This window comes from Meleagris gallopavo, unplaced genomic scaffold (genome assembly GCF_905368555.1).
Source record: "Meleagris gallopavo unplaced genomic scaffold, MGAL_WU_HG_1.1 scaffold_9, whole genome shotgun sequence".
Taxonomy (NCBI): domain Eukaryota; kingdom Metazoa; phylum Chordata; class Aves; order Galliformes; family Phasianidae; genus Meleagris; species Meleagris gallopavo.
In genome coordinates this window covers 129,750-155,927 of record NW_028147023.1, presented here as the reverse complement: position 1 = coordinate 155,927, position 26,178 = coordinate 129,750, and the positions used below count along the sequence as shown (strand labels likewise).

General features: G+C 66.5%; 1 protein-coding gene across 1 annotated transcript; it reads right to left on the bottom strand.

The window, feature by feature from the left end:
• Window positions 1–1,525: 1,525 nt before the first annotated feature.
• On the bottom strand, window positions 1,526–25,980 carry DNM2 (dynamin 2). The gene is given in 23 exon segments (XM_085215217.1): window positions 1,526–1,829; window positions 3,420–3,674; window positions 5,639–5,685; window positions 5,687–5,872; window positions 7,119–7,283; window positions 8,500–8,611; window positions 9,728–9,837; window positions 10,311–10,424; window positions 11,827–11,838; window positions 12,510–12,561; window positions 14,290–14,319; window positions 14,785–14,855; window positions 15,389–15,475; window positions 15,564–15,702; window positions 15,877–15,944; window positions 16,022–16,157; window positions 16,710–16,852; window positions 17,890–18,050; window positions 18,593–18,691; window positions 19,124–19,327; window positions 20,699–20,848; window positions 21,339–21,412; window positions 25,693–25,980. Coding segments are annotated over 23 exon segments (2,643 nt in total). The 5' UTR covers window positions 25,854–25,980; the 3' UTR covers window positions 1,526–1,762.
• Window positions 25,981–26,178: the final 198 nt, after the last annotated feature.

Genomic DNA, 26,178 nt, shown 5'->3' with positions numbered 1-26,178 from the left:
TCGGAGAGGGAGGTTGGGTGTGGTCGAGGGGGGGTTTTGTGGCAGAAAGGGGCGGGGCCTGCCGGGGGTGGGGCAGCTGTGGGGGCATTTTTTTGGGGTCCCGGGGCAGTTGTGGGGGTGTGGGGTTGGTTTGGGAGCAGCCTGGGGCAGATTGAGGAGCTGTGGGGCAGATGTGGGGCCCAGCCGGATGCAGGACACCAGAGCTGCCCCTATTTCCCCCAGGACCCCCCTCCATTGACCCCATCTGCACGCCCTGCCCCCCCATGTTCCCCCATAGGAAATCCATTGGGTTCGCACAGCGCTGCCGGAGCACAGCCCCCCCCCCCCCCCCCAATCCTCAAATACCCCAATGGGGGGTGGGGGGGGGGGAACCCACGGAGCCCAATCAGGGGGACGCTGCCCCTCCCCCACCGCTCAGTGACCCCAGCCCCATTCCTGGGCCTCTGAACCCCAAAACCTTCACACAGCCCAAATGGAGGGGACCCCAGCCCCCACCCCCCCCCCATTCATTCCCCCCCCAAAAAAAACCTCACAGAAGGCTTTGGGGCTCTGCAACACCCAGGGATGGGGGGGACCCAAGGTTGTCTCGAGACCCCAACCCCCCCCCAACGCCCCCCCCCCCCGCAGCGGCACTGTTGGTATTTTGGTGGTTTTTCCTTATTTTTTGCATTTCTGTTTGTTTTTAGTCCATTAATTGGGTTCAGCCCGGAGGACTTATGGGTGGGGGGGGGGGGGGGGCGGGGAGGGGCGCGGGCCCGGCTCTGCCCGCAGGCCGGGGGGGGAAGGGGGGGGGGAGCGGCACAGGGACCCCCCCCTCCGCCCCCCAGGTGGGGCGCTGACCCCCTGAGCCCCCCCGCTCCCCCCTCCTCCTTTTGCTGTTTGGTTCCATTGGCACTGAATGAAGAATATTTTACATCCGCTGAAGGCACCGCGGGGGGGGCGGGGGGGGGGCACACGGGGTCCCCACAAACACGGGCACCCTCCCCCCCCGGCCCATTGAGCCCCATAAGTGGGGTTCCTTCCCCCGCGGTGCTGGGGGCTGAGCTGTGCGCCCCTCCCCCCCAACCTGATCCATTGGAGTCGGGAGCGGGGGGCGGGGGGGGGGCACAGAGCCCCATAAGCACGGCCCCCCCCAACCCATAGCACCCATAAGTGGGTTGGGGGCGCCGTGCTGAGCTCTGGGTGCCCCCATCCCGTTGGGGTCGGGGGGGGGGCACAGAGCCCCACTGTGCCCCATAAGCACAGGACCCCCCTCCCCCCCCCAAATGGAGCTGGGGGGGCAATCAGGGAACCCCCCTCGGCCCTTCCCCGCCCCGTGGCAGATTTAGAGCAATTAGCGGCGGTAATTAATGCATTAACGCAGAGCCGCCGTTCTCCCGATAGAAAATGTCCCAGTGCTCTAAAAAAGTGAAACTGCAGAATTAAAGGGGGGGGGAGGTGGGGGGGGGGGGGAATCAGCGATCGATTTTTGGGTGGGAAATCGGAGAGAGAAAAAGGGAAAAAAAAAAAAAAAAAAAAAAAAGGCTAAGTTTTATACATAATATATTAATACAAAACTTCTGGGGGGGGAGGAGGGGGGGCGATTCGGACCCCAAAGTGCAACGTTCGGCCCCAAAAGCCCACAGCCTCGGGGGGGGGGGGGGCGGGGAGGGCACAGGAGGAGAAGCGGAGCCTTTTTTAGGGGGGGGGGCAGTCGCTGGGTCCCCCCCCCCCCCTCCTCACCCTCCTCCTGCCCCCCCCGGGGGTCGCGGCGCCGGCGGCCTCAGTCGAGCAGGGAGGGCTCAGCAGGGCGGATGATGGTGGGGCGGGAGGGGGCTGCCGGGGGGCGCCTGCTGGGGGGAGAGGGGGGGGTCAGCGGGGGGGTCAGTCAGCAAGGGGGGCGGGAAATCCCCCTGTAAAGGCAATGGGGGGGGCAGAGGGCTAGAGGTGCCCCCTATAGGGGGAGACCCACATATGTGGGGTGAAAGCTCCCCCCCCCCCCAGAGAGCGGAATTGCCTTTGGGGGGGGCAAAGCCCCACATATGGGGGGGAAAAGCCCCTGTGGAGGGTGGCAGCCCCACATGGGGGGCAGATCGCTACAGGAGGAGGAGGTGCCCCCTATGGGGGGGGGGGGGGGAACCCGACTTATGTGGGGTGAAATCCCTCCTAGGGAGCGAGGTGCCCATCTGGGGGCGATACAGAGGGAAACCCCCACACGTAGGGGGTGAACTCCCCCAGAGCCCCCATCTGTGGGGTGAAATCCCCCCCTGGAGGGTGAAAGCCCCCCTTGGAGGCACGCGGCCCCCAGATGGGCTGAAAGCCCCAAAGGTGGGAGGGCAAAATGACCTTGGTGGGGTGCAGCCCCCCCATGGGGTGCAGCCCCTCAGCTATGGGGTGCAGCCCCCCAGCTATGGGGCTCAATCCCCCAATGGGGTGCAGCCCCCCAGCTATGGGGCTCGATCCCCCCGTGGGGTGCAGCCCCTCAGCTATGGGGTGCAGCCCCCCAGCTATGGGGCTCGATCCCCCCGTGGGGTGCAGCCCCTCAGCTATGGGGTGCAGCCCCTCAGCCATGGGGCTCGATCCCCCTGTGGGGTGCAGCCCCCCAGCTATAAGGCTCAATCCCCCTATGGGGTGCAGCCCCCCAGCCATGGGGCTCGATCCCCCCACGGGGTGCAGCCCCCCAGCCATGGGGCTCGATCCCTCCGTGGGGTGCAGCCCCTCAGCTATGGGGTGCAGCCCCCCAGCTATGGGGCTCGATCCCCCTATGGGGTGCAGCCCCCAGCCATGGGGCTCGATCCCCCCGTGGGGTGCAGCCCCCCAGCTATGGGGCTCGATCCCCCCATGGGGTGCAGCCCCCCAGCCATGGGGCTCGATCCCTCCGTGGGGTGCAGCCCCTCAGCTATGGGGTGCAGCCCCCCAGCTATGGGGCTCGATCCCCCCGTGGGGTGCAGCCCCTCAGCTATGGGGTGCAGCCCCCCAGCTATGGGGCTCGATCCCCCTATGGGGTGCAGCCCCCAGCCATGGGGCTCGATCCCCCTATGGGGTGCAGCCCCCAGCTATGGGGCTCGATCCCTCTGTGGGGTGCAGCCCGTCAGCTATGGGGTGCAGCCCCCCAGCCATGGGGCTCGATCCCCCCATGGGGTGCAGCCCCTCAGCTATGGGGTGCAGCCCCCCAGTTATGGGGCTTGATCCCCCCGTGGGGTGCAGCCCCTCAGCTATAAGGCTCAATCCCCCTATGGGGTGCAGCCCCCCAGCCATGGGGCTCGATCCCCCCGCGGGTGCAGCCCCTCAGCTATGGGGTGCAGCCCCCCAGCCATGGGGCTCGATCCCCCCGTGGGGTGCAGCCCCTCAGCTATGGGGTGCAGCCCCCCAGCCATGGGGCTCGATCCCCCCGCGGGTGCCGCCCCCAGCCCCGAGGACCCCCGCCCCCCACTCCTTACCTGGGCACGCCGGGCGGGATGCCGGGGGGGACGCGCGCCGGCCGAGAGGGGATCTGCGGGGGGGCCGGGAAGGGGTCGTTGTTAGCAGCGAAGGCGTTGTGGGGTCCGGGCCGGAGGGGGATGGGGGGGGCGGCGAAGGCCGGGGGCCCCCCCGCAGGGATGGGCAGCAACGGCGGTCCTGGAGTCGGACCCCTCACAGCCGGCGGGCGGCCGGGGGGCAGAACGGCTGAGATGGGACGGCGCTGCGGGGGGGGGCTGTGGGAGAGGGGGGGCAGAACGTCAGAACAGCACCGGTACAAAATGGGGGGGGGAGATGGGGGGGGCAGAACAGCACCGGTACAAAATGGGGGGGGGAGATGGGGGGGGCAGAACAGCACCGGTACAAAATGGGGGGGGAGGTGGGGGGGTCAGAACAGCAATGGTACAAAATGGGGGGGGGAGATGGGGGGGTCAGAACAGCACCGGTACAAAATGGGGGGGGAGGTGGGCGGGTCAGAACAGCACCGGTACAAAATGGGGGGGGAGGTGGGGGGGGTCAGAACAGCACCGGTACAAAATGGGGGGGGGAGGTGGGGGGGTCAGAACAGCACCGGTACAAAATGGGGGGGGGAGGTGGGGGGGTCAGAACAGCACCGGTACAAAATGGGGGGGGGGAGGTGGGGGGGTCAGAACAGCACCGGTACAAAATGGGGGGGGAGATGGGGGGGTCAGAACAGCACCGGTACAAAATGGGGGGAGGTGGGGGGGTCAGAACAGCACCGGTACAAAATGGGGGGGGAGGTGGGGGGGTCAGAACAGCACCGGTACAAAATGGGGGGGGGAGGTGGGGGGGGTCAGAACAGCACCGGTACAAAATGGGGGGGGAGGTGGGGGGGTCAGAACAGCACCGGTACAAAATGGGGGGGGGAGGTGGGGGGGTCAGAACAGCACCGGTACAAAATGGGGGGGGGATTTCGGGGGGGTCAGAACATCAGATCAGCACTGATACGTAATTGGGGGGGGGTCAGTACGGTGCAGATAAACAACTGCGGGGTGGGGGGGGGGCGGGGGGGGGGGGTCTGAGGGACCATAAAGGCCCGGATGTGGTTGGGGTGGGAGGGGCTGCGAGGAAGCGGCCATAAAGGTGCAGTGGTTGGGGGGGGGGAGATGAAAGGCGGCCCCATAAACGTGCGGGAGTGGTTGGGTGGGGGGGCTGTAAGGAAACGGCCATAAACGTGCAATGGCTGGGGGGGGGGGAGGGGGGGGGGAGGGTCCTGGAAGGTCAACAACGCACAGGAGGGTGGGGTTGGGAGGGGTCCCAGACATCAACCGGGGGGTGGGGTGGAGGAACCTTCAGGACCCCCCCAGAACCACGGGAAGGTTGGGGCCCCCAGCAGCCCCCCGCCCTCAGCCCCCTGCCCTCCAGCAGCCCCCCCCAGCCCCCCTCCAGCCCCGTGCCCCCCAGCGCCCCCCACCCTCCCTCAGCCCCCTGCCCCCCAGCAGCCCCCACCCCCACCCAGCCCCCCCCAGTCCCCCCATAGCCACCCTGCCCCCCAGCAGCCCCACCCCCACCCAGCCCCCCACCCAGCCCCGTGCCCCACACCCAGCCCCCAGCCGTGCCCCCCAGCAGCCCCCACCCCCCCCCAGCCCTGTGCCCCCCCAGCAGCCCCCCACCCTCCCCCCCTTAGCCCCCTGCCCCCCCCAGCCAGCCCAGCCCACCAGCCCCCCCCAGCCCCCACCCTCAGCCCCCGTGTCCCCCAGCAGCCCCCCTGCCCCCAGCAGCCCCCACCCCACCCAGCCCCACCCAGCCCCCACCCTCAGCCCCCTGCCCCCCAGCAGCCCCCACCCACCACCCCCAGCCCCCCCCCCTCTAGCCCCCTGCCCCCCAGCAGCCCCCACCCCCACCCAGCCCCCCCCCAGCCCCCACCCTCAGCCCCGTGCCCCCCAGCAGCCCCCCACCCCCAGCCTCCTGCCCCCAGCAACCCCCACCCCCCCCAGCCCCCTGCCCCCCAGCAGCCCACCCCCCAGCCCCCCCCAGCCCCCACCCTCAGCCCCGGCCCCCCAGCAGCCCCCCACCCCAGCCTCCTGCCCCCCAGCAACCCCCCCCCCCCCCCCCCCAGCAGCCCCCTCCCCCCCCCCAGCCCCCAACCCCCCCCCCCCCCAGCCCCCTGCCCCCAGCAGCCCCCCTCCCCCCCCCCAGCCCCCCAGCAGCCCCCACCTCCCCCCCGCCCCCCGCCCACCTGTGCGCGGTGCCGGCCTGCAGCCAGGTGTCGTCCACGGGCGGCGGGTACCGGCGTGCTGACGGTGCTGGTGCTGATGTCGCCGATGATGCTGAGCGCCTCGCGCAGCGCCTGGTACATCCGCAGCACCTCCTCGCGGCGCTGCGCCTGCTCGGCAGACTCCTCCATCAGGCTGCTCTGATCCGCCGACGAGTACAGGAAGGCCAGCAGCTCCGAGTGGATGAAATCCTTGGTCTGCGGGAGCGGGGCGTCAGGGCGGGGGGCGTCAGGGCGGGGGGGGCGGAGCAGCGCGGCCTGCTAAGGACTGGAGGGGGGAGCCCGGATCTGGGGGCTGCGTCTCGTGGGGGACTGAACCCCCAGATTTGGGGCTGCACCCCATAGAGGGGATTGAACCCCCAGATTTGGGGCTGCACCCCATAGAGGGGACTGAACCCCCAGATTTGGGGCTGCACCCCATAGAGGGGATTGAACCCCATGTCTGGGGGATTGAACCCCTGTATTTGGGGGCTGCACCCCACAGAGGGAACTGAGCCCCCAGATTTGGGGCTGCACCCCATAGAGGGGACTGAACCCCCAGATTTGGGGCTGCACCCCATAGAGGGAACTGAACCCCCAGATTTGGGGCTGCACCCCATAGAGGGGATTGAACCCCCAGATTTGGGGGCTGCACCCCAGGGGGGGATTGAACCCCAGATTTGGGGCTGCACCCCACAGAGGGGACTGAACCCCCAGATTGGGGGGCTGCATAATATAGAGAAGATTTCACCCCTATACCTGGGGGGGCTGCACCCCATGGAGGCATTGAGCCCCATATCTGGGGGGCTGCACCCCACCAAGATCATTTTGCCCTCCCACCTTTGGGGCTTTCAGCCCATCTGGGGGCCGCGTGCCTCCAAGGGGGGCTTTCACCCTCCAGGGGGGGATTTCACCCCCATCTGTGGGGCTGTCGGTGATTTCACCCCACAGATGGAGGCTCTGGGGGGTGCACATATGGTTCCCCAGGTTTTTAGGTCCCGCAGCCCTGAGGACCCCAAAGACCCCAAAGCTCCCCAGGTTTTGAGGTCCCCCAGTCCTGAGGACCCCAAAGACCCCCAAAGCTCCCCAGGTTTGGGGTCCCGCAGCCCTGAGGACCCCAAAGACCCCCAAAGCTCCCCAGGTTTGGGGTCCCGCAGCCCTGAGGACCCCAAAGACCCCCAAAGCTCCCCAGGTTTGGGGTCCCGCAGCCCTGAGGACCCCAAAGACCCCCAAAGCTCCCCAGGCTCGGGGTCCCGCAGCCCTGAGGACCCCAAGGACCCCCAAAGCTCCCCAGGCTCGAGGTCCCGCAGCCCTGAGGACCCCAAAGACCCCCAAAGCTCCCAGGTTTGGGGTCCTGCAGCCCTAAGGACCCCCAAAGCTCCCCAGGTTTTGAGGTCCCGCAGCCCTGAGGACCCCAAGGACCCCCACAGCTCCCCAGGCTCGGGGTCCCGCAGCCCCCGCTCACGTTGTTGATCATGAGGTGCATGATGGTCTTTGGCATGAGGTCGCGGATGGATTTGTTGATGATGGCCACGTAGGAATCCACCAGGTTGCGGATGGTCTCCACCTGGCGCTCCAGCTGGGGGTCCATGGAGAACGTGTTCTCCTGAGCGCCGTCCTCACTGTCCGTCTGGGGGCAGAGGGGGGTCAGAGCCGGGGGGTCTGAGGGGGAGGGGTCAGAGCTGGGGGGGGTCAGAGCAGTGGGTCAGAGTGGGGGGCGGTATAAGGGGGCTTCAGAGGGGAAGGGGTCAAAGGGGGAGGGGTCAGAGCTGGGGGTCACACTGGGGGGGGTCAAAGCTGGGGGGGTCAGAGCAGTGGGTCAGAGTGGGAGGATCTGAGGGGGGGGTAGAGGGGGAGGGGTATAAGAGGGGCTTCAGAGGGGAAGGGGTCAAAGGGGGAGGGGTCAGAGCCGGGGGTCACACTGGGGGGGGAGGGTTCAAAGCTGGGGGGGGTCAGAGCAGTGGGTCAGAGTGGGGGGGGTATAAGGGGGGCTTCAGAGGGGAAGGGGTCAAAGGGGGAGGGGTCAGAGCCAGGGGGCTCACTGGGGGGGGGGTCAAAGCTGGGGGGGTCAGAGCAGTGGGTCAGAGTGGGGGGGTCTGAGGGGGAGGGGTCAGAGCCGGGGGGTCTGAGGGGGAGGGGTCAGAGCCAGGGGGCTCACTGGGGGGGGGTCAAAGCCGGGGGGGTCAGAGCAGTGGGTCAGGGGGGGGGGGTCTGAGGGGGGGGTAGAGGGGGAGGGGTATAAGGGGGGCTTCAGAGGGGAAGGGGTCAAAGGGGGAGGGGTCAGAGCTGGGGGTCACACTGGGGGGGGGTCAGAGCGGGAGAGCCGGAGCAGTGGGTCAGAATGGGGGGGTCTGAGGGGGAGGGGTCAGAGCCAGGGGGCTCACTGGGGGGGGGTCAAAGCTGGGGGGATCAGAGCAGTGGGTCGAGGGGGGGGTAGAGGGGGAGGGGTATAAGGGGGGCTTCAGAGGGGAAGGGGTCAAAGGGGGAGGGGTCAGAGTTGGGGGTCACACTGGGGGGGGGTCAGAGCGGGAGGGCCGGAGCAGTGGGTCAGAGTGGGGGGGTCTGAGAGGGGGGTGGTAGAGGGGGAGGGGTCAGAGGGGGGATTGAAAGGGGAAGGAAGGGATCAGAGGGGGAGTGGGGGGGGTCAGAGCTGGGGGGGGTCAGAGCAGAGCGGGGGGTCAGAGCCAGGCAACAGGGGGGTGAGAGCTGGGGGTCACAGCAGGGGGTCAAAGCAGGGCGGGGGGGTCAAAGCAGGGCGGGGGGGTCCGAGCTGGGGGTCACAGCAGGGGGTCACAGCAGGGCGGGGGGGTCACAGCAGGGCGGGGGGGTCCGAGCTGGGGGCTCACCTGGTCCTTCTCGGGGTACACGCCGGCCCGCAGGAACGACGCCTTCCAGCTGTCCACGTCCTCCTGCGAGTCGCACGCCAGCTCGATCTGACGGAGGTCCTTGTACACATTCCTGGGGGGGGAAGGTGAGGGGTTGGGCTGTGGAGGGAGAGGGGAGCCCACGGTGGGGGAGGGAAGCCCTGAGGGGGGTGGGGGAACCGACGACGGGTGAGGGAACGCCGTGGTGGGGGTGGAAAATCCCACGGTGGGTGAAGGAACCCCACAGACAGCGAGGGAACCCCACAATGGGGGAGGGAACCCAAAAGGGGGTGAAGGAAGCCCACAGTGGGGGAGGGAACCCTGCAATAGGGGAAGGAACCCCACAGACAGCGAGGGAACCCCACAATGGGGGAGGGAACCCAAAAGGGGGTGAAGGAAGCCCACAGTGGGGCAGGAAGGCCTGGTTTGGTGCAAGGAAAGCAAGGCTGGCCTCTGCCATCTCCACCCTCAGAAGCCAAAGACCCCCCCCCCAAAATGCGGCAGTGCCTGAAAGCACAGAGCTCCCGACATGAATGGGGAACCCTGGGATGGGGGAACCCCTGGGACACGGCAGGGACCCCACGGGACACAGCAGGGACCCCCGGACACGGCAGGGACCCCTGGGACACGGCAGGGACCCCCCAGACCCAGCAGGGACCCCCAGACCCAGCAGGGACCCCACAGGACACAGCAGGGACCCCCAGACCCAGCAGGGACCCCCGGACACGGCAGGGACCCCTGGGACACGGCAGGGACCCCCAGACCCGGCAGGGACCCCCGGGACACGGCAGGGACCCCCCAGACCCAGCAGGGACCCCCAGACCCAGCAGGGACCCCCAGACCCAGCAGGGACCCCACAGGACACAGCAGGGACCCCAGACCCAGCAGGGACCCCCAGACCCAGCAGGGACCCCCGGGACATGGCAGGGACCCCCAGACCCAGCAGGGACCCCCCGGACCCAGCAGGGACCCCCAGACCCGGCAGGGACCCCCAGACCCGGCAGGGACCCCCAGACACGGCAGGGACCCCAGACCCGGCAGGGACCCCGGGACACAGCAGGGACCCCCCAGACCCAGCAGGGACCCCCCAGACCCAGCAGGGACCCCCAGACCCAGCAGGGACCCCCAGACCCAGCAGGGACCCCCCAGACCCAGCAGGGACCCCCAGACCCAGCAGGGACCCCCCAGACCCAGCAGGGACCCCACGCACCGCTGCTCCGTGTTGAAGATGGCGAAGACGTGCTTGTTGGACATGAAGCCCTTCTCCACGTCCCGGATCTTCAGGTTGTCCAACGGCAGCATGTACTTCTTCTCCTTCTCCTGGGGGGGAACCTCGTCAGCGGGGTCACAACGGGATCCCCGGAGGGGCTCCAAAAGGATCCCGGTGGGATCCCAAAAGGGTTCGACGGGGATCCCAGCAGGGGTTCCTAACGGGATCCCCCGATGGGCTCCAAAAGCGACCCCAGAAAGGTCCCATAATGGCTTCAAAAGGGATCCCAACAGGGGTTTCTAAAAGGATCCCCTCAGAAGGGTTCCAGATGGATTCCTGGAGGGTCCCAAAGGGGTTCGAGAGGGATCCCAAGGAGGATCCCCTAAAGGGAAAACCCGAAGGGGTCCCAAATGGATTCCAGGGGTTGCAAGAGCGTCCCAAAGGGCTTCTCCTAAAGAGGCCCCCAAAGAGGATCCCAAAAGGGTCCCAAGGAGTTCCAAAAGGGGTTTCACCACAGGGATCTCAAAGGGCTTCCGCCACAGGGGTCCCACGGGGGATTTGGGGCTGGGGGATCCGGCCTCACCTCCTCATCCTTGTACCAGGAGAGCGACTCGGCCGTCAGCACGAACCAGTACTCCTTGGAGCCGCCCTTCATGATGCTGATGTTGTTGATGGTCAGCCAGCCCCTGCGGATCACCTGCGGCGTGTGGGGCCGACGGGGCCGTTATGGGGCAGCCGCAGCCCCCAGCCCCCCACCCCCACCCACTGCCCCACCGCCAGAGCAAGCTCATGGATCCCTACACCCCATGGAGGAGGTGGGGGGTCCCGATCCCTCCGGGAGGAGGTGGGGGGTCCCAATCCCTCCGGGAGGAGTTGGGGGGTCCCGATCCCTCCGGGAGGAGTTGGGGGGTCCCCATCCCTCCAGGAAGGAGTTGGGGGGTCCCGATCCCTCCGGGAGGAGGTGGGGGGTCCCCATCCCTCCAGGAGGAGTTGGGGGGGTCCCGATCCCTCCGGGAGGAGGTGGGGGGTCCCGATCCCTCCAGGAAGAAGCGGGTGGATCCCAAGGACAGCGTGGGCAGGAGGGCAGGACCCCCAGAAGCCCCCAGACCCCGTGATGCTCACCCACAGCCATCTCCCAGCCCCACACCGCACCGTGAGCCAACAGAACCCAACGCCAACAGCAGCCCCCCAGCAGCCCCCCAGCTGCTCGGTGCGCCTGCAGCCTCCAGCCCCGTGGAGGCCAACACAGCTGGCAGCAACGGGCACAGCACAAATTATTTGGGGGCGGGGGCTGCGCTGAGTCCCAGCAGTGCCCCCTGTGTTGTGGGGACAGCTTCTGTGCCCCCAGAGGATCGCTGGGGGGGTTGGGGAACCCCTATGGCACCCCATAGGAGCCATGGGGCGTCGAGCAACCCCTACAGCACCCTATGGGATCTGCGGGGCGTTGGAGAACCCCTACAGCACCCTATGGGATTTCCGGGGTGTTGGAGAACCCCTACAGCACCCTATGGGATTTCCGGGTCGTTGGGGGACCCCAACCTCCAGCACCCTGTAGGACCTCTGGGGGACCCCAACCTCCAGCTCCCTGCAGGACCCCTGGGGGCTCCCACCCTCCTCCCCCATCTCTGGGTGGGCTCTGCGGGGCGGGGGCTGCTGGGCTCGGTGCGGGGCGCGGATGGGAGCCGGGATTAAAGCAGAGAGGAGCAGAGCGGGGACGCGGGGCGGCTCAGCGCTGCAGGCTTTGGGGCCGGGCTGCGGCCAGAGCCACGCCAGGCCCCCTGTTAGTGGGACAGACACACGGACAGCTCGGCACGCCAGCGGGGGGGGGGGTCGGAGCCCCACAATTAAGGCACCGAGAGGGGGTTCTGCTGCGAGGGGTCGCGTCTGGGGGCCCGGCGTGGGGCAGGGGCTGAGCGCCATCCGCTGGGGGGTGGGGAGGAGAGCGAAATCGGGGCGAATCGGGGCCGATTTGGGGCTCGGCGCCTCCAGGCTTTAATTGCGGGGCTCCGCCCGGCGCTGTGCAGCTCGGCAGGGAGGGGAGCCCGGCCGCAACGGGGTGCTGTGATGGGGGGGGCTCGGCACGGCCCCCGGGTACTTACCAGGATCTCACCCTTACGGTGCGAAAAATTAAGGGGGGGGAGCGGGATGAGGAGACAGAAAGAGGGGAGGGGGGGAGAGGGGAGCGGGAAGCACGGAAATGGTGGGGAAAAAGCAGAAAAACAGCAAGAGAAAAAGTGACATGCGATTAATGACAATCGGTGCCGTTAATGATTCGTCGCAGCGCTGCCTAACGAGCGGGGGGGCGGCGGAGGACGCGGGGGGCACAAAGCCCCCTCCCCGTGGGGCACAGCTCCCACCTCCGGGCCACCACTCGAAGGGGCGCTGGGTCCCAAACCCCCCAGGAAGGGGTGGGTGGGCGGATCCCAGACCTTCCGAGGAACTGGTGGATCCCAAAGCCTCCAGGAAGGACTGAGTGGATCCCAGCCCCTCCAAGAAGGAGTTGGAGGATCCCAAATCTCCCCAGAGAGCAGCCGGCGGATCCCAGCCCCTCCAAGACGGAGCTCACAGGTCCCAGCCCCTCCAAGGAGTTGGCGGGTCCCAAACCTCCCAGGGGAGAGGCGGTGGGTCCCAGCCCCCCCCGAAGGGAGCTGACGGATCCCAGCCCCCCCAGAAGGGAGCTGACGGATCCCAGCCCCTCCGGAAGAAGGCCGGTGGATCCCAGCCCCCCCAGGCCGACACGGGGGGCTCCCAACCCAGGTCCCCGCTCCCCCCACGGCCGTACCTGGTTGGGCACGGCGCGCTTCTTGTTGGCCTGCGTGCTCCGCTGCTGGGCGCTGGAAGGGGAGAGGTGGGGGATTGAGGGCCGGCAGAGCGCAGCGGGGCCTGCACTCCTCCTGCGGCACAGCGGCGCGAGGACGCGGAGCACGGCGTGCAGCCAGCGGCACCGGGACGTGCGAGGAGCAGGAGCACAGCGGGGCGGCTGCCATTTGCATGTGCCGACACGCGCTGACATGCACTGACACGCGCAGACAAATGCTGACACGCACAGACATGCAGACACACACTGACACACGCAGACACGCGCAAACACACGCCGACACGCACAAACATGCAGACACACACTGACACGCGCAGACACGCGCAAACACACGCCGACACGCAGACACACACTGACACATGCAGACACACGCAGACACAAGCAGACACGCACCGACACACACAGACACACGCAGACACACGCACCGACACGCGCAGACACACGCACCAACACACGCCGACGCGCAGACACACATTGACACACGCAGACACACATTGACACACGCAGACACGCGCAGACACGCAGACATACATTGATACATGCAGACACATATTGACACATGCAGACACACATTGACACACGCAGACACACATTGACACACGCAGACACATATTGACACGCGCAGACACACACTGACACGCGCAGACACGCGCAGACACACGCAGACATACATTGATACATGCAGACACACAGACACACGCAGACACATATTGACACATGCAGACACACATTGACACGCGCAGACACGCGCAGACACACGCAGACATACATTGATACATGCAGACACACGCAGACACACATTGACACATGCAGACATGCGCAGACACACGCAGACACGCGCAGACACGCGCAGACACACATTGACACGCGCAGACACGCGCAGACACGCGCAGACACGCGCAGACACACATTGACACATGCAGACACACGCAGACACGCACCGACACATGCAGACACACGCAGACACGCACAGACACACAAGCGGCCACAGGGGCGTCAGCACAAACCAGCACCAGCATCCCCTGCACCGCTGCACTCAGCTGCTCGTGGAGGAGCGGCGCCCATCTGGGGGTTTCTCCCCATCGCCCCACGGCACGAGACCCCAAACCCGGGCTGGGGGGCCGAGGGGTGCGAGGGGAGGGGGGCGGCACCGCGCCGGGCCGGCGGAGCTCCTTCCCTGGCACTCAGCCCTGCATCTGCGGCCCCAAAGCCTTCTCCCACCCCGCCCCACCCTCCCTTCCAGCCCCACGCTTCTCCCCATTCCCGCCCCACACCTCCCCCCGGCCACGCACGGCACGCAGGACGGGAAAGCCGAAGCACAGACACAGCGCTCAGTGGGGAGGAGACCCCAGACCCCCACCCCGAGCCCCGCTCCCTGCCTACATCCCCACAACGCCAAAAGCTGCGTCCCTGTCCCCAGGACCCCATTCCTGTCCCCAGGACCTCGTCCTCGTCCCCAGCTCACAGCAGCACGCAGCCCCGGCCCTGTCCCTGTCCCCAGGACCCCGTCCCTGCCCCCGAGCCCCTCTCCGTCCCCCAGGACCCTCTCCCACTCCCCAGACTGCAGCAGCACGCAGCTCTGGCCCTGTCCTTGCCCTGTCCCTGTCCCCAGCCCCCTCCCCCGTCCCCAGGCCGCAGCGGCGCGCAGCCCCAGCTCTGTCCCCGTCCCCGACTCCATTCTCTGCCCCCGGCCGCAGCAGCATGCAGTTGTGGCCCTGCCCTCTCAGCACGCTGCCATACGCACCCGCTGCTCAGGTGCTGCTCACTGTAACAGCTTTGGGGTGGGAGAGGTTGGAGCCCCCGGACAGAGCGAGGACGGAAAGAAAGAGGAGAGTTACAGCAGAGGGGGGACGTGAGGAGATGAGAGAGAACAGGGAGAAATGGGGGGTCCGAGAAAAGGGGGGGTCCTGCAGGGCATCCACAACCACAGTGAGAGCCTTCGTTACCTTAACGAGCTGCCTCTGCCTGTGGCAGCTCTGCTAATGAACCCAGAGACCTCCACAATGACCTCAGGGGGGGCCGAGATGGTGAAGGGGGGGTCATGGTGAAGGGGGGGGTCATGGTGAAGGGGGGGGTCATGGTGAAGGAGAAGGATCATGGTGAAGAGGGGGTCATGGTGAAGGGGGGGGTCATGGTGAAGGGGGGGGGCCTGTGAGCTCACCAGGCGCTGGTGCTGCGTTATTTGGGCTGTGGGACCCCCCCCCCAAAGCAGGACCCCCCCCAACCCTGAGCCGCTCACTTGGCGAAGCCGATGAAGTCCTCGTGGTTGGTGTTGATGTAGGAGAGCTCGATGTCGATCAGCAGCAGGATCTGGGGGGGTGGGAGGGTCAGCGGGGTGGGGTGGGAGCTCTGGGATTATGGGGGGGGGGTCCGGGGTTGTGGGTGGGGGGATTTGGGAGCGGGGGCAATTTGGGATTGGGAGTGCGAAGCTTTGGGATTATGGGTTGGGACCAGGAGGAGGGAGGATTTGGGATTGGGAATAGGAGGTCTGGGATTACAGGTTACATAGGAGTTCTGGGAGGGGGGGGTTGGGATTGGGAGCTTCGGAACTGCGGGCGGGGGTCTGGGGGGGCTGTGGGGCTGAGGGTGGGGGATGAGGGGCTGAGGGTGGAGGTCTGGGGGGGCTGTAGGGCTGAGGGTGGGGGCTGCGGGGGGCTGTAGGGGGGATCTCAGGGGGCTGTGGGGCTGAGGGTGGGGGCTGCGGGGGCTGTAGGGGGGATCTCGGGGGCTGTGGGGCTGAGGGTGGGGGCTGTAGGGGGGATCTCGGGGGCTGTGGGGCTGAGGGTGGGGGCTGTGGGGGGGATCTCGGGGGCTGCGGGGCTGCGAGCGCTGGGGGCACCCACCTGGTCCTTGGTTCTGCCCTCGCGCTCCCGGATGTGCGTGGTGACGATGCGCTCCGTCTCCTCCCGCAGGCGGGGGTACGGCCCGAGCTGGGGGGAGCAGGGAGGGCAGGAATGGGCTGGGAGGGGCTGGGGGGACGGGGGGGCCGCGCTCCCAGCCGGGGGGGGGGGGGGGTACCTTGCTGGTGCACTGCCGGACGGTGTTAATGAGCTCCTGGATAACGAGGTCCACGCACTTGAGGCACGGCTCCTTCAGCTTCACCACCTGCTTCTTCACGATGGCCTCGAACGCCAGGTCGGGGGTGAACAGCCCGGTCCTGGGGGCAACGGGGCGGCAACGGGTGAGCGGCCCCCCCGTGTCCGCGCCCCAAACCCCACCTCTCCCCCAGCCCCACTCCCACCCTCCTCCCACGCCCCCAGCCCCACTCCCACCCCCCTCCTGCACCACACCATCTCCAATTCCCACTCCCCCCCCGCCCCCGCCCACGTGCCTGACGCCGTGGATGTTCTTGATGGCGTAGCTGATCTCCCTCCTCAGGTCCTTCTCGTCGAACTCCATCTGAGCAGCGATCAGAGCTCCCCAATTAGCGCCCACTAACGAGGTCCCGGCCGCCCGCGGCTCGCCGCCCACCTCACCTTGACCAGCTCGAAGGGGAAGCGCTCGTGGAAGATGCGGTTGATGCGGGCGCCTCCTGACAGCTCCAGCGTGTCCACCTGGTCACCAGAGCCCTCGATGCGCTTCTCAAAGTCCACCCCGAACTGCTGCACCATCCTGGGGGCAGGGAGGGCGGCGGCGGCTCAGAGCGGGGCGCAAACACCCACGGCCCCCCAAATGACACGCGGCTCGGCCCCGCGCGGGGTCCTCGAAGGTCACAGAACCACGGAGAGGCTGGAAGGGCTCTCGAAGATCAGAGCCGTGGGGCTACAAATGGGCTGGGCTGGAAGCGTCCTCGAAGGTCACAGAACCATGGAGAGGCTGGACGGGCCCCCGAAGCCACGGCGTCAAACAATGTGCTGACTCTGAAAGGTCCTTAAGGACCAAAGAGGCACGGAGCCGTACGTCGGGTTGGGTCGGACAGGTCCTCAAAGGTGACAGAGTCATGCAACCATAGGATGGGGGGGGCTGGAAGGGCCCTCGAAGGTCACAGAACCGTTGGGTTGGACGCATCCCCGGCAATCAGAGCCATGAACTGGCTCGGCTTTGGGCTGGAAGGGCCCTCGAAGGTCACAGCAGGGCTCGGGTCCTGCCGGGCCCCACTGGGGGAAGGCAGACGCTCCCCCCCGCGGCGCAGAGCCCCCCGCCCAGCCCCCCACGCTCACTCACTGCAGCAAGGCTTTGGTTTTCCGCGTGGGGTCGTCGGGGTGGAAGTTCTTGTACTCCTCCACCTCCTTCTCCAGGGAGAGCAGCTGGCTCTGCAGCTTGCTGCGCAGCGACGGCAGCGTCTCCCGGATGTGGTTGGTCAGTTGCTGGGGGGAGGGCGAGAAATGGGAGAAAATGAGCTCAGAAGGGATGGGGACGGCCAGCACCGCCACAGCTGGGCACCCAGAGAAGGACAGGGACACCCAGCAGGGACACACAGCTGGGCACCAGATGGGCACAGAAGGACAGGGACACCCAGCATGGCCACAGCTGGGCACCAGATGGGCACAGAAGGACAGGGACACCCAGCACGGCCACAGCTGGGCACCCAGAGAAGGACAGGGACACCCAGCATGGCCACAGCTGGGCACCAGATGGGCACAGAAGGACAGGGACACCCAGCACGGCCACAGCTGGGCACCCAGAGAAGGACAGGGACACCCAGCATGGCCACAGCTGGGCACCAGATGGGCACAGAAGGACAGGGACACCCAGCATGGCCACAGCTGGGCACCCAGAGAAGGACAGGGACACCCAGCACGGCCACAGCTGGGCACCGGATGGGCACAGAAGGACAGGGACACCCAGCATGGCCACAGCTGGGCACCAGATGGGCACAGAAGGACAGGGACACCCAGCATGGCCACAGCTGGGCACCCAGAGAAGGACAGGGACACCCAGCATGGCCACAGCTGGGCACCCAGAGAAGGACAGGGACACCCAGCACGGCCACAGCTGGGCACCAGATGGGCACAGAAGGACAGGGACACCCAGCATGGCCACAGTTGGGCACCGGATGGGCACAGAAGGACAGGGACACCCAGCATGGCCACAGCTGGGCACCAGATGGGCACAGAAGGACAGGGACACCCAGCATGGCCACAGCTGGACACCGGATGGGCACAGAAGGAACTGGGACGCCCAGCACGGCCACAGCTGGGCACCAGATGGGCACAGAAGGACAGGGACACCCAGCATGGCCACAGCTGGGCACCAGATGGGCACAGAAGGACAGGGACACCCAGCACCACCTCAGCTGGGCACCCAGAGAAGGACAGGGACACCCAGCATGGCCACAGCTGGGCACCGAACACCAACCCACCACCACCCGCCGCCCCACAGAGGCTGAGGACCCCCTGCCCACCTGGTTGAGGACCTTCTGCAGGTGCGGGGTGCCCATGCGGTCGGCCATGTGCCGGTAGGCCGGGTGTGACAGGAAGAACTTGCGCTCGGCCGCCAGCGCCGCACGGATGTCCTTCTTGCCATCAATGTCCTTCTGGCTGCGGTTCACCACGCCGATGTATCCTGCAATGGGGTGGGAGGGTCCTTAAAGATCGCGGAACCACGGGGTGCTCGGGTTGGAAGGGTCCTTAAAGGTCATGGAATCATAGGATGGGTTTGGAGAATCCCTCAGGATCACAGAACCCCGAAACGGTTGGGTTGGAAGGGTCCTTAAAGGTCGTAAAACCATGGGGTGGTGGGGTTGGAGGAACCTTAAGGGTGACAGAATCGTGGGGTGGGCTGGGAGGATCCTTCAGGATCACAGAACCACGAATGGTTGGGTTGTAGGGAATCCTAAAGGTCGCAGAACCGCGGGGTGGGTTGTGAAGGTGCTTCAGGATCATAAAATCATGGGACGGTTGGGCCGAAGGTCCTTAAACACTGCGGAACCGTGGGATGGGCTGGGAGGGTCCTTAAAGGTCCCACGTTCACAGCACGGTTGGGTCGGAAGAGTCCTTAAGGGTCAGGGAAGCACAGAACGGGTCGGAGGAGCTCCTTCAGGACCAGAACGCCATCGGGTTTGGGTTGGAAAGGTCCTGGAAGGGCAGAGAGGAGCCCTGCGGTACCTCTGCGCAGCGGCAGCAGTTTGTTCTCCAGCACGTCCCGGGCGTCCGTGCCCTCATCCATCAGGTCCAGTTTGGTGATCACTCCGATGGTCCGCAGGCCTGCGGCGCCCGCAAACGAGCAATTAGGAGACCGCAAACCAATTAAGCAGCACCGAGCCGGCCTGCGGCTGGGCCCAAACCAGGCCGCGGTTGGGCCAGCTGAGGACGACGCCGACCGAAACTTGGCAGAATTTGGCCAAAACCAGGGCGAGCTCAGCCAAACCGGGCCCAAACTCGGTCAGACTGGGCCCAACTGACCCCAAACTGGGGAATGCTGGCCCCAAACTGGGCCAAATAGAGCAAATCCGGCCCCAAACCAGTGCTAACTGGGCTTAAACCAGGCCGGAGATTAGGCCCAGACCGGACCTGAGCCGAACCAAACTGGGCCTAAACCTGAGCGCAAAACTGGCCAGAACCGGGGACAAACTGGGCCCAAACTGGGCGAAACCGGGCCCAAACTGGGCAACCCCAGGCGCAGGCCGGGCCGCTCACCCTGCGGATCCACCTCCTTGGCCATCTTGAGCGCGTCCGAGTTGGCCAGGTCCATGTTGGCGGGCGTGACGGCCAGGATGAGGCTGCTCTCGCGGGCGATGAACTGCAGGATCATGTCCCGGATCTGGAACTCGATGTCCTGCGGCTGGTCGCCCACCGGCACCTTGGTGATCCCCGGCAGGTCGATCAGCGTCAGGTTCAGCACTGAGGGAGCAGCGAGACGTCAGGACGGGGAGCGGCCCCCAAAGCAGCCCCCATTTCCCTTCAGGACCCCCAAAGCAGCCCCCATTTCCTCCAGGACCCCAAAGCAGCCCCCGTTTTCCTTCAGGCCCCCAAAGCAGCCCCCATTTCCCTTCAGGACCCCCAAAGCAGCCCCCATTTCCCTTCAGGACCCCAAAGCAGCCCTCTTTCCCTTCAGGACCCCCAAAGCAGCCCCCGTTTCCCTTCAGGACCCCAAAGCAGCCCCCATTTTCCTTCAGGACCCCCAAAGCAGCCCCCATTTCCCTTCAGGACCCCAAAGCAGCCCCCATTTCCCTTCAGGACCCCCAGAGCAGCCCCCATTTCCCTCAGGACCCCAAAGCAGCCCCCATTTCCCTTCAGGACCCCCAAAGCAGCCCCCATTTTCCTTCAGGACCCCCAAAGCAGCCCCCATTTCCCTTCAGGACCCCAAAGCAGCCCCCATTTTCCTTCAGGACCCCCAAAGCAGCCCCCATTTCCCTTCAGGACCCCAAAGCAGCCCCCATTTTCCTTCAGGACCCCAAAGCAGCCCCCATTTCCCTTCAGGACCCCAAAGCAGCCCCCATTTTCCTTCAGGACCCCCAAAGCAGCCCCCGTTTCCCTTCAGGCCCCCAAAGCAGCCCCCATTTCCCTTCAGGACCCCCAAAGCAGCCCCCATTTCTCTTCAGGCCCCCAAAGCAGCCCCCATTTTCCTTCAGGACCCCCAGAGCAGCCCCCATTTCTCTTCAGGACCCCAAAGCAGCCCCCATTTTCCTACAGGACCCCTCAACGCCCCTCCAGGCCCCAAAGCAGCCCCCGTTTGCCCTCAGGCCCCCCAGTTTCACTTTAAGACCCCAAAGCAGCTCTCATTTCCCTTTAGGATCCACAGAGCAGCCCCCACTTCCCTTCAGGCCCCAAAGCTGCCCCCATTTTCCTTCAGGACCCCAAAGCACCCTCCGTACCCTTCCGGATCCCTCAAAGCAGCCCCCATTTCCCTTCAGGACCCCAAAGCAGCCCCCATTTCTCTTCAGGCCCCCAAAGCAGCCCCCATTTCCCTTCAGGACCCCCAAAGCAGCCCCCGTTTCCCTTCAGGACCCCCCAAAGCAGCCCTCCGTTTCCTTTTAGGATCCCCCACTTCCCTTCAAAACTCCCCATTTCCCCTCAGGACCCCTCACACCCCTTCAGGACCCTCTATTTCCCTTCAGGACCCTCCAAAGCCCCGCCCATTTCCCTTGAGGGCCCACAGAGCAGCCCTCACTTCCCTTCAGGACCCCCCCGTTTGCCCTCAGCCCCCCCCATTTCCCTTCAGGACCCCCAAGGCAGCCCCCAGCCCCCCCAGGACCCCCAGAGGAGGCTGACCGTGCGGCGAGTAGACGCGCAGGTTGATGGGGATGGGGGAGATGCCCTTGTTGGTGCCCGTCACCCGGTCGGTCTCCGCTTCGATCTCCTGCCGCACCTCATCGAAATCCGTGAACTTCTTGGATTTGCAGTGCAAGAACTCGGCATATTCTGAGACAACGGGGACAAGGGGACGTTACTGGGGGGGTCCGGCCCAGAGCTGCACTGGGGGCACCTCAGCACCTCGGAGCAGTGGGAGAAGGGGGGGCTTTTAGGAGCAGCTGCTGGGAGGTGTTGGGGGGGGGGTCAGAAACCCGCCGTGCTCAGAGCCCAATGGAGCGGGGGCAGAAGCCAAACGCCCACAGAGCACCTCGTCACTGGGGTAACCAGGGTGCTGTGGGGATAACTGGACACCGGGGAGCAGAGGGGCGCCCGCCTCCACCCTCCCCTTCTCGTTCCCCAGCCTGAGGACTTAACGCCCAGGGAAGGACAGACGGACTCTCACGGGGGCTCTCCCTCTGCTCCCCCCCAACGTCGCCCTCACCCCGAGGTTTGCTCCCCAGAGCCCAAACCCCACCGCGGGGAGCGGGGAGACCCAACCGAAGCAGAACTGGGGCCAAACGCCCCGGTCGGGGTGAAGGCCGCCCGCGAAGGGCCGTACCGGTCTTGGAGAAGATGAGCTGCAGGATGAGCGGCCGCCGGGTGACGATGCCGGAGCCGCGGGGCAGGAAATCCCTGCAGGGACGGAAGGAAGCGGCGGTGAGGGGAGGGAGGGAGGCGAGGGGAGGGAGGGAGGCGAGGGAGGGAGGGAGGCGAGGGGAGGGAGGGAGGCGAGGGGAGGGAGGGAGGGAGGGCGGCACGGCGACGCACAGCAGCTTTGCGAGGAGGAGCGGCGCCTTACGGCCCATCGCACCCAGCCGGCCTCACTGTCCCAGGCACGCGATGCGGCCGCGCCGCCTGCTGCTCCCTGCACAACCGGGCCGGCGGCCTCGGGAGCCAAGGAGGTGCCTGGGGTGGCACCCGGCCCCCAGCACGGCCCCAGCCCCCAGCACGGCCCCAGCCCCCAGCACGGCCCCCAGCACCCAGCACGGCCCCCAGCACCCAGCACGGCCCCCAGCACCCAGCACGGCCCCAGCACCCAGCACGGCCCCAGCACCCAGCACGGCCCCAGCACCCAGCACGGCCCCAGCACCCAGCACGGCCCCCAGCACCCAGCACGGCCCCCAGCACCCAGCACGGCCCAGCACCAGCACGGCCCCCAGCACCCAGCACGGCCCCAGCACCCAGCACGGCCCCAGCACCCAGCACGGCCCCCAGCACCCAGCACGGCCCCAGCACCCAGCACGGCCCCCAGCACCCAGCACGGCCCCAGCACCCAGCACGGCCCCCAGCCCCCAGCACGGCCCCCAGCACCCAGCACGGCCCCCAGCCCCCAGCACGGCCCCAGCCCCCAGCACGGCCCCCAGCCCCCAGCACGGCCCCCAGCCCCCAGCACGGCCCCCAGCACCCAGCACGGCCCCCAGCCCCAGCACGGCCCCCAGCCCCCAGCACGGCCCCAGCACCCAGCACGGCCCCAGCACCCAGCACGGCCCCAGCCCCCAGCACGGCCCCAGCCCCCAGCACGGCCCCCAGCCCCCAGCACGGCCCCCAGCACCCAGCACGGCCCCCAGCACCCAGCACGGCCCCAGCCCCCAGCACGGCCCCCAGCACCCAGCACGGCCCCCAGCACCCAGCACGGCCCCAGCACCCAGCACGGCCCCCAGCCCCCAGCACGGCCCCCAGCAGAGCCTGGCAGAGCCCAGCCCAGCCCAGTCCAGCACAGCCCAGCACAGCCTGGCACCCAGCAGAGCCCAGCACCCAGCACCCAGCACAGCACCCAGCCCAGCACCCAGCACCCAGCCCAGCACCCAGCCCAGCACCCAGCCCAGCACCCAGCACCCAGCCCCAGCACCCAGCACCCAGCACCCAGCCCAGCACCCAGCCCAGCAGAGCCCAGCACCCAGCCCAGCACACAGCACCCAGCCCAGCACCCAGCACCCAGCCCAGCACCCAGCCCAGCCCAGCACCCAGCCCCAGCCCAGCCCCCAGCACCCACCACCACCCAGCCCAGCACCCAGCACCAGCCCAGCACCAGCACCCAGCCCAGCACCCAGCCCAGCCCAGCACCCAGCCCAGCCCAGCACCCAGCCCCCAGCCCAGCCCCCAGCACCCAACCCAGCACCCAGCCCAGCACACAGCCCCCAGCCCAGCACCCAGCCCAGCCTGCCCTGAGCGCAGCGCCCTGGCTGCGGCCTTACAGGGAGGAGGAGCAGCCCTCCCTGCCCTCCCTGCCCGGCTCTGGGTGGCGCAGCCCAGGACGCCGCCGGCCCTCCTGGCCCCCAGGGCGCCCTGCTGCCTCGTGCCCATGGATTCCGCTCCCCAGAGCCCAGAATTCTCCAAGAAACCCCAACATTCAGATCCTCCAACTGCCGGGATTCCGCCCCCAACCCCCAGCGTTCGGCTCCTGGCAGCACCGCGATTCCAGCAAAACCCCCCGGAATTCCAGCCCCCGGGACCCCCCCACCCGGCCTGGATCCCAAAGATCCCGCTTCCCATCACGCCCCATTGAGGCCGTGCTCCCACAACGGCCCCATTGTCAGGGCTGCTCTCCGTGCCCGGCTCCAGGGCCGCCCCTCCGGCAGCTGTGGGGCACCGTGCGCGGCTCCATGCCTGCCGCTCTGCAGGCTGTCCTCACATTCCCAGTCCCTCATCCCAACCTCCCACCCCCATCCTCTCCTCATCCCTTCTCCCACCCCTCTCCTCCACTCCCACCCTCCCCATTGCTCTCTCCCACTCGTCCTCCCACCCCCACCGCTCCCTTCGTTCCCTTTCCCCCATTCCCAACGCTCTCTTCCCCATTCTTCCGCTCCCATCACCCTTTTCCCATTCCCAATTCTCCTCCCCCATCCCCATCACTCCTGCCCTCCCCATCCCCAATTCTCACCCCGTCCTCATTGCTCTCTTCATTCCTTTCCCTTTTTCCATTCCCATTCCCATCACCTTTTTCCCATTCCCATCACCCTTTTCCCATTCCCAATTCTCCTCCCCCATCCCCATCACTCCTACTGCCTCCCCATCCCCAATTCTCCCCCGTCCTCATTGCTCTCTGCTCCATTCCCAGCGCTCCATTCCGATTCCCATCACCCTTTTCCCATTCCCATTCCATTCCCACTGCTCTCCCCCCATTCCCACCCCCACCCGGCTGCACACAGCACGGCTCGATGCCGGATCGTTAGCACAGCTAATTAGCGCTGTCCCCATCACCCAACCCAGCAGCACAGCAAGGCTGGGGAGGCGAGGACATCAGGGCCCCATCCCATCCCATCCCATCCCATCCCCAGGTATCCCAATTATCGCAATTAGCACAGCCTCAATCCGCACTGGGAGGACGTGGGGCCGCCCACCCCATCCCCACACACAACAATTAATTAATTATCACAGCTGCAATCCTCCCTCCTCCTTATCTCCGCCCGCCACTTCCATGGGTGTGTGTGCCATTGTAGGGCAGATGATGTCACCCTGCATGTGACCACGGGAAGGACATCCTGCGTGTAATTAGCTGCTAATTAACCAGGGAACGTCGTTAGGCACCCAACCATCCCTGCTGTGCTGGGGACGGGCAGCACTGAGAGGCGCCGTGCAAGAAATGCCCCTTTTTGGGGCAGAAATGGGGAAGGAGAGACAAAAATCAAACGGCTCCGGGGTCAAAACAGCCCCAAATAACCCCAAGTTGTGGGGTGGGGTGTTTGGGGGTCACAAAATGCCCCAAAGGGGGGGAAATGGCCCCATATGGGGGGGTGAGGCACCGAGGTTGGCGCTGCGGGACCAAAAAGGCCCAAAATGGATGGAAAAAGGTGTGAGGTTGGGACCTTGGGAGACCCGAAACGCCATAAAGTGAGGAAAAATGAGGAGGTTTGGTGCTTTGGGGTCCAAAACGTTGAGAACATGGAGCGGTTTTGGGGCTGGGAAAACAAAAAGAGGGAAAATGTGAAGAAAAAGTGGAGGTTTGGGGGCCAGGGAGCAAAAAATAGCGATAAAACGCGAAGAAAAGCGGCAGCACACCCCAAAATGTGAGCAAAAAGGGGTGGTTTTGGGGCCAGAGAGCAAAATAGGACCCCAAAACGTGAGGAAAAGTGGCGGTTTTGGGGCTGGGAGACCAAAAAATGACCCCAAATGTGAGGAATGGGTGGTAATTAACCCCAAAGCGGGAGGGCAAAGTGGCGGCTGAGTGCTTTGAAGTCAAAAACCAAACAAAATAGGAGGACAAAGCGGCAGCTGTGGCGCTGAGGAGCTCCAAAAAGCCCCAAAAGCGGCGGATTTGGGGCTGCGGAGCCAAAAACCCTCAAAGTGTGAGGAAAAGCGGCAGTTAATCCCAAAAGATGAGGATAAAAGCGGCGCTTTTGGGGCTGTGCAGCCGAAAAAGAACCCCAAAACGTGAGGAAAAAGCGGTGGTCAACCCCAAAACATGAAGGAAAGCGGCGGCTCGGGGCTTTGAAGCCAAAAAAACCCAACTTTGAGGTGAAGTTGGGCACTTTGGAACCGAGGACCCCAGAACGTGGGGAAAAAGGGGCAGTTTTGGGAGCACGGAACCAAAAAACCCCAAACTCTGAGGTAAAGTGGGACGGTTTGGTGCTTTGGAACCAAAGGAAACCCCAAAACGCGAGGAAAAAGTGGGAATTATCCCCAGAACGTGAGGAGGAAGCGGAGATTTCGGTGCTCCGGAGCCAAAAAATAACCCCAAAACGCGAGGGAAAAGCGGCGGTCCGGTGCAGCGGAGCAAAAATCCGCAGCCAAACTCGAGTAAAAAGCGCCGGTTTCGGCCCCGCGGAAGCGAACGGCGAAGCTCCGAGGCGAAGCGCGGCGCCGTGACGCCCCCGGCCCGAGCGGCGGGCAGCGATGCGGGCGGGACGCGCGGCGCCATTGGGAGCCCAGCGCGGAGCTCCGCCCCGCCCCCCGCGGCGCAGCGCGGCACCCACCGGCCCACGAAGTTCTCCAGCACGGAGCTCTTCCCCGCGCTCTGCCCGCCCACCACGGCGATCTGCGGCAGGTCCAGGTGGCAGCTCTGCCCGATGGAGCTGAAGGCGTCCTGCAGTTTGTTCACCAGCGGGATCAGCTCCTCCATGCCGCGGTTCCCCATGGCGGCGGGGGGCCTCACTGCGCCCGCGGCGGCGGCGGCGGCGGCGGAGACCAAACTTCCCCTCCGCGGAACCTCATCCGGCCCCGGGGCGCCGCTCGGGACGCCCCGCCCCGCCCCGCTCGGATCGGCGCCGCCGTTGGGCGGCTCAGACATCGCTCGGCGAAGACCGTCGCGGGGATTGGTGGGGCGCGCCGTCACTCATGTCGGAGGGAGGGACAGAGCCGTCGTTCCCTCCCCTCCCTTCTGATTGGCTGATATTTACGTCGCTCGCTACTAACAGCCAACGGGAGGCGGCGCTCCTCTGTCAGCTGAGGCGCGACTCTGC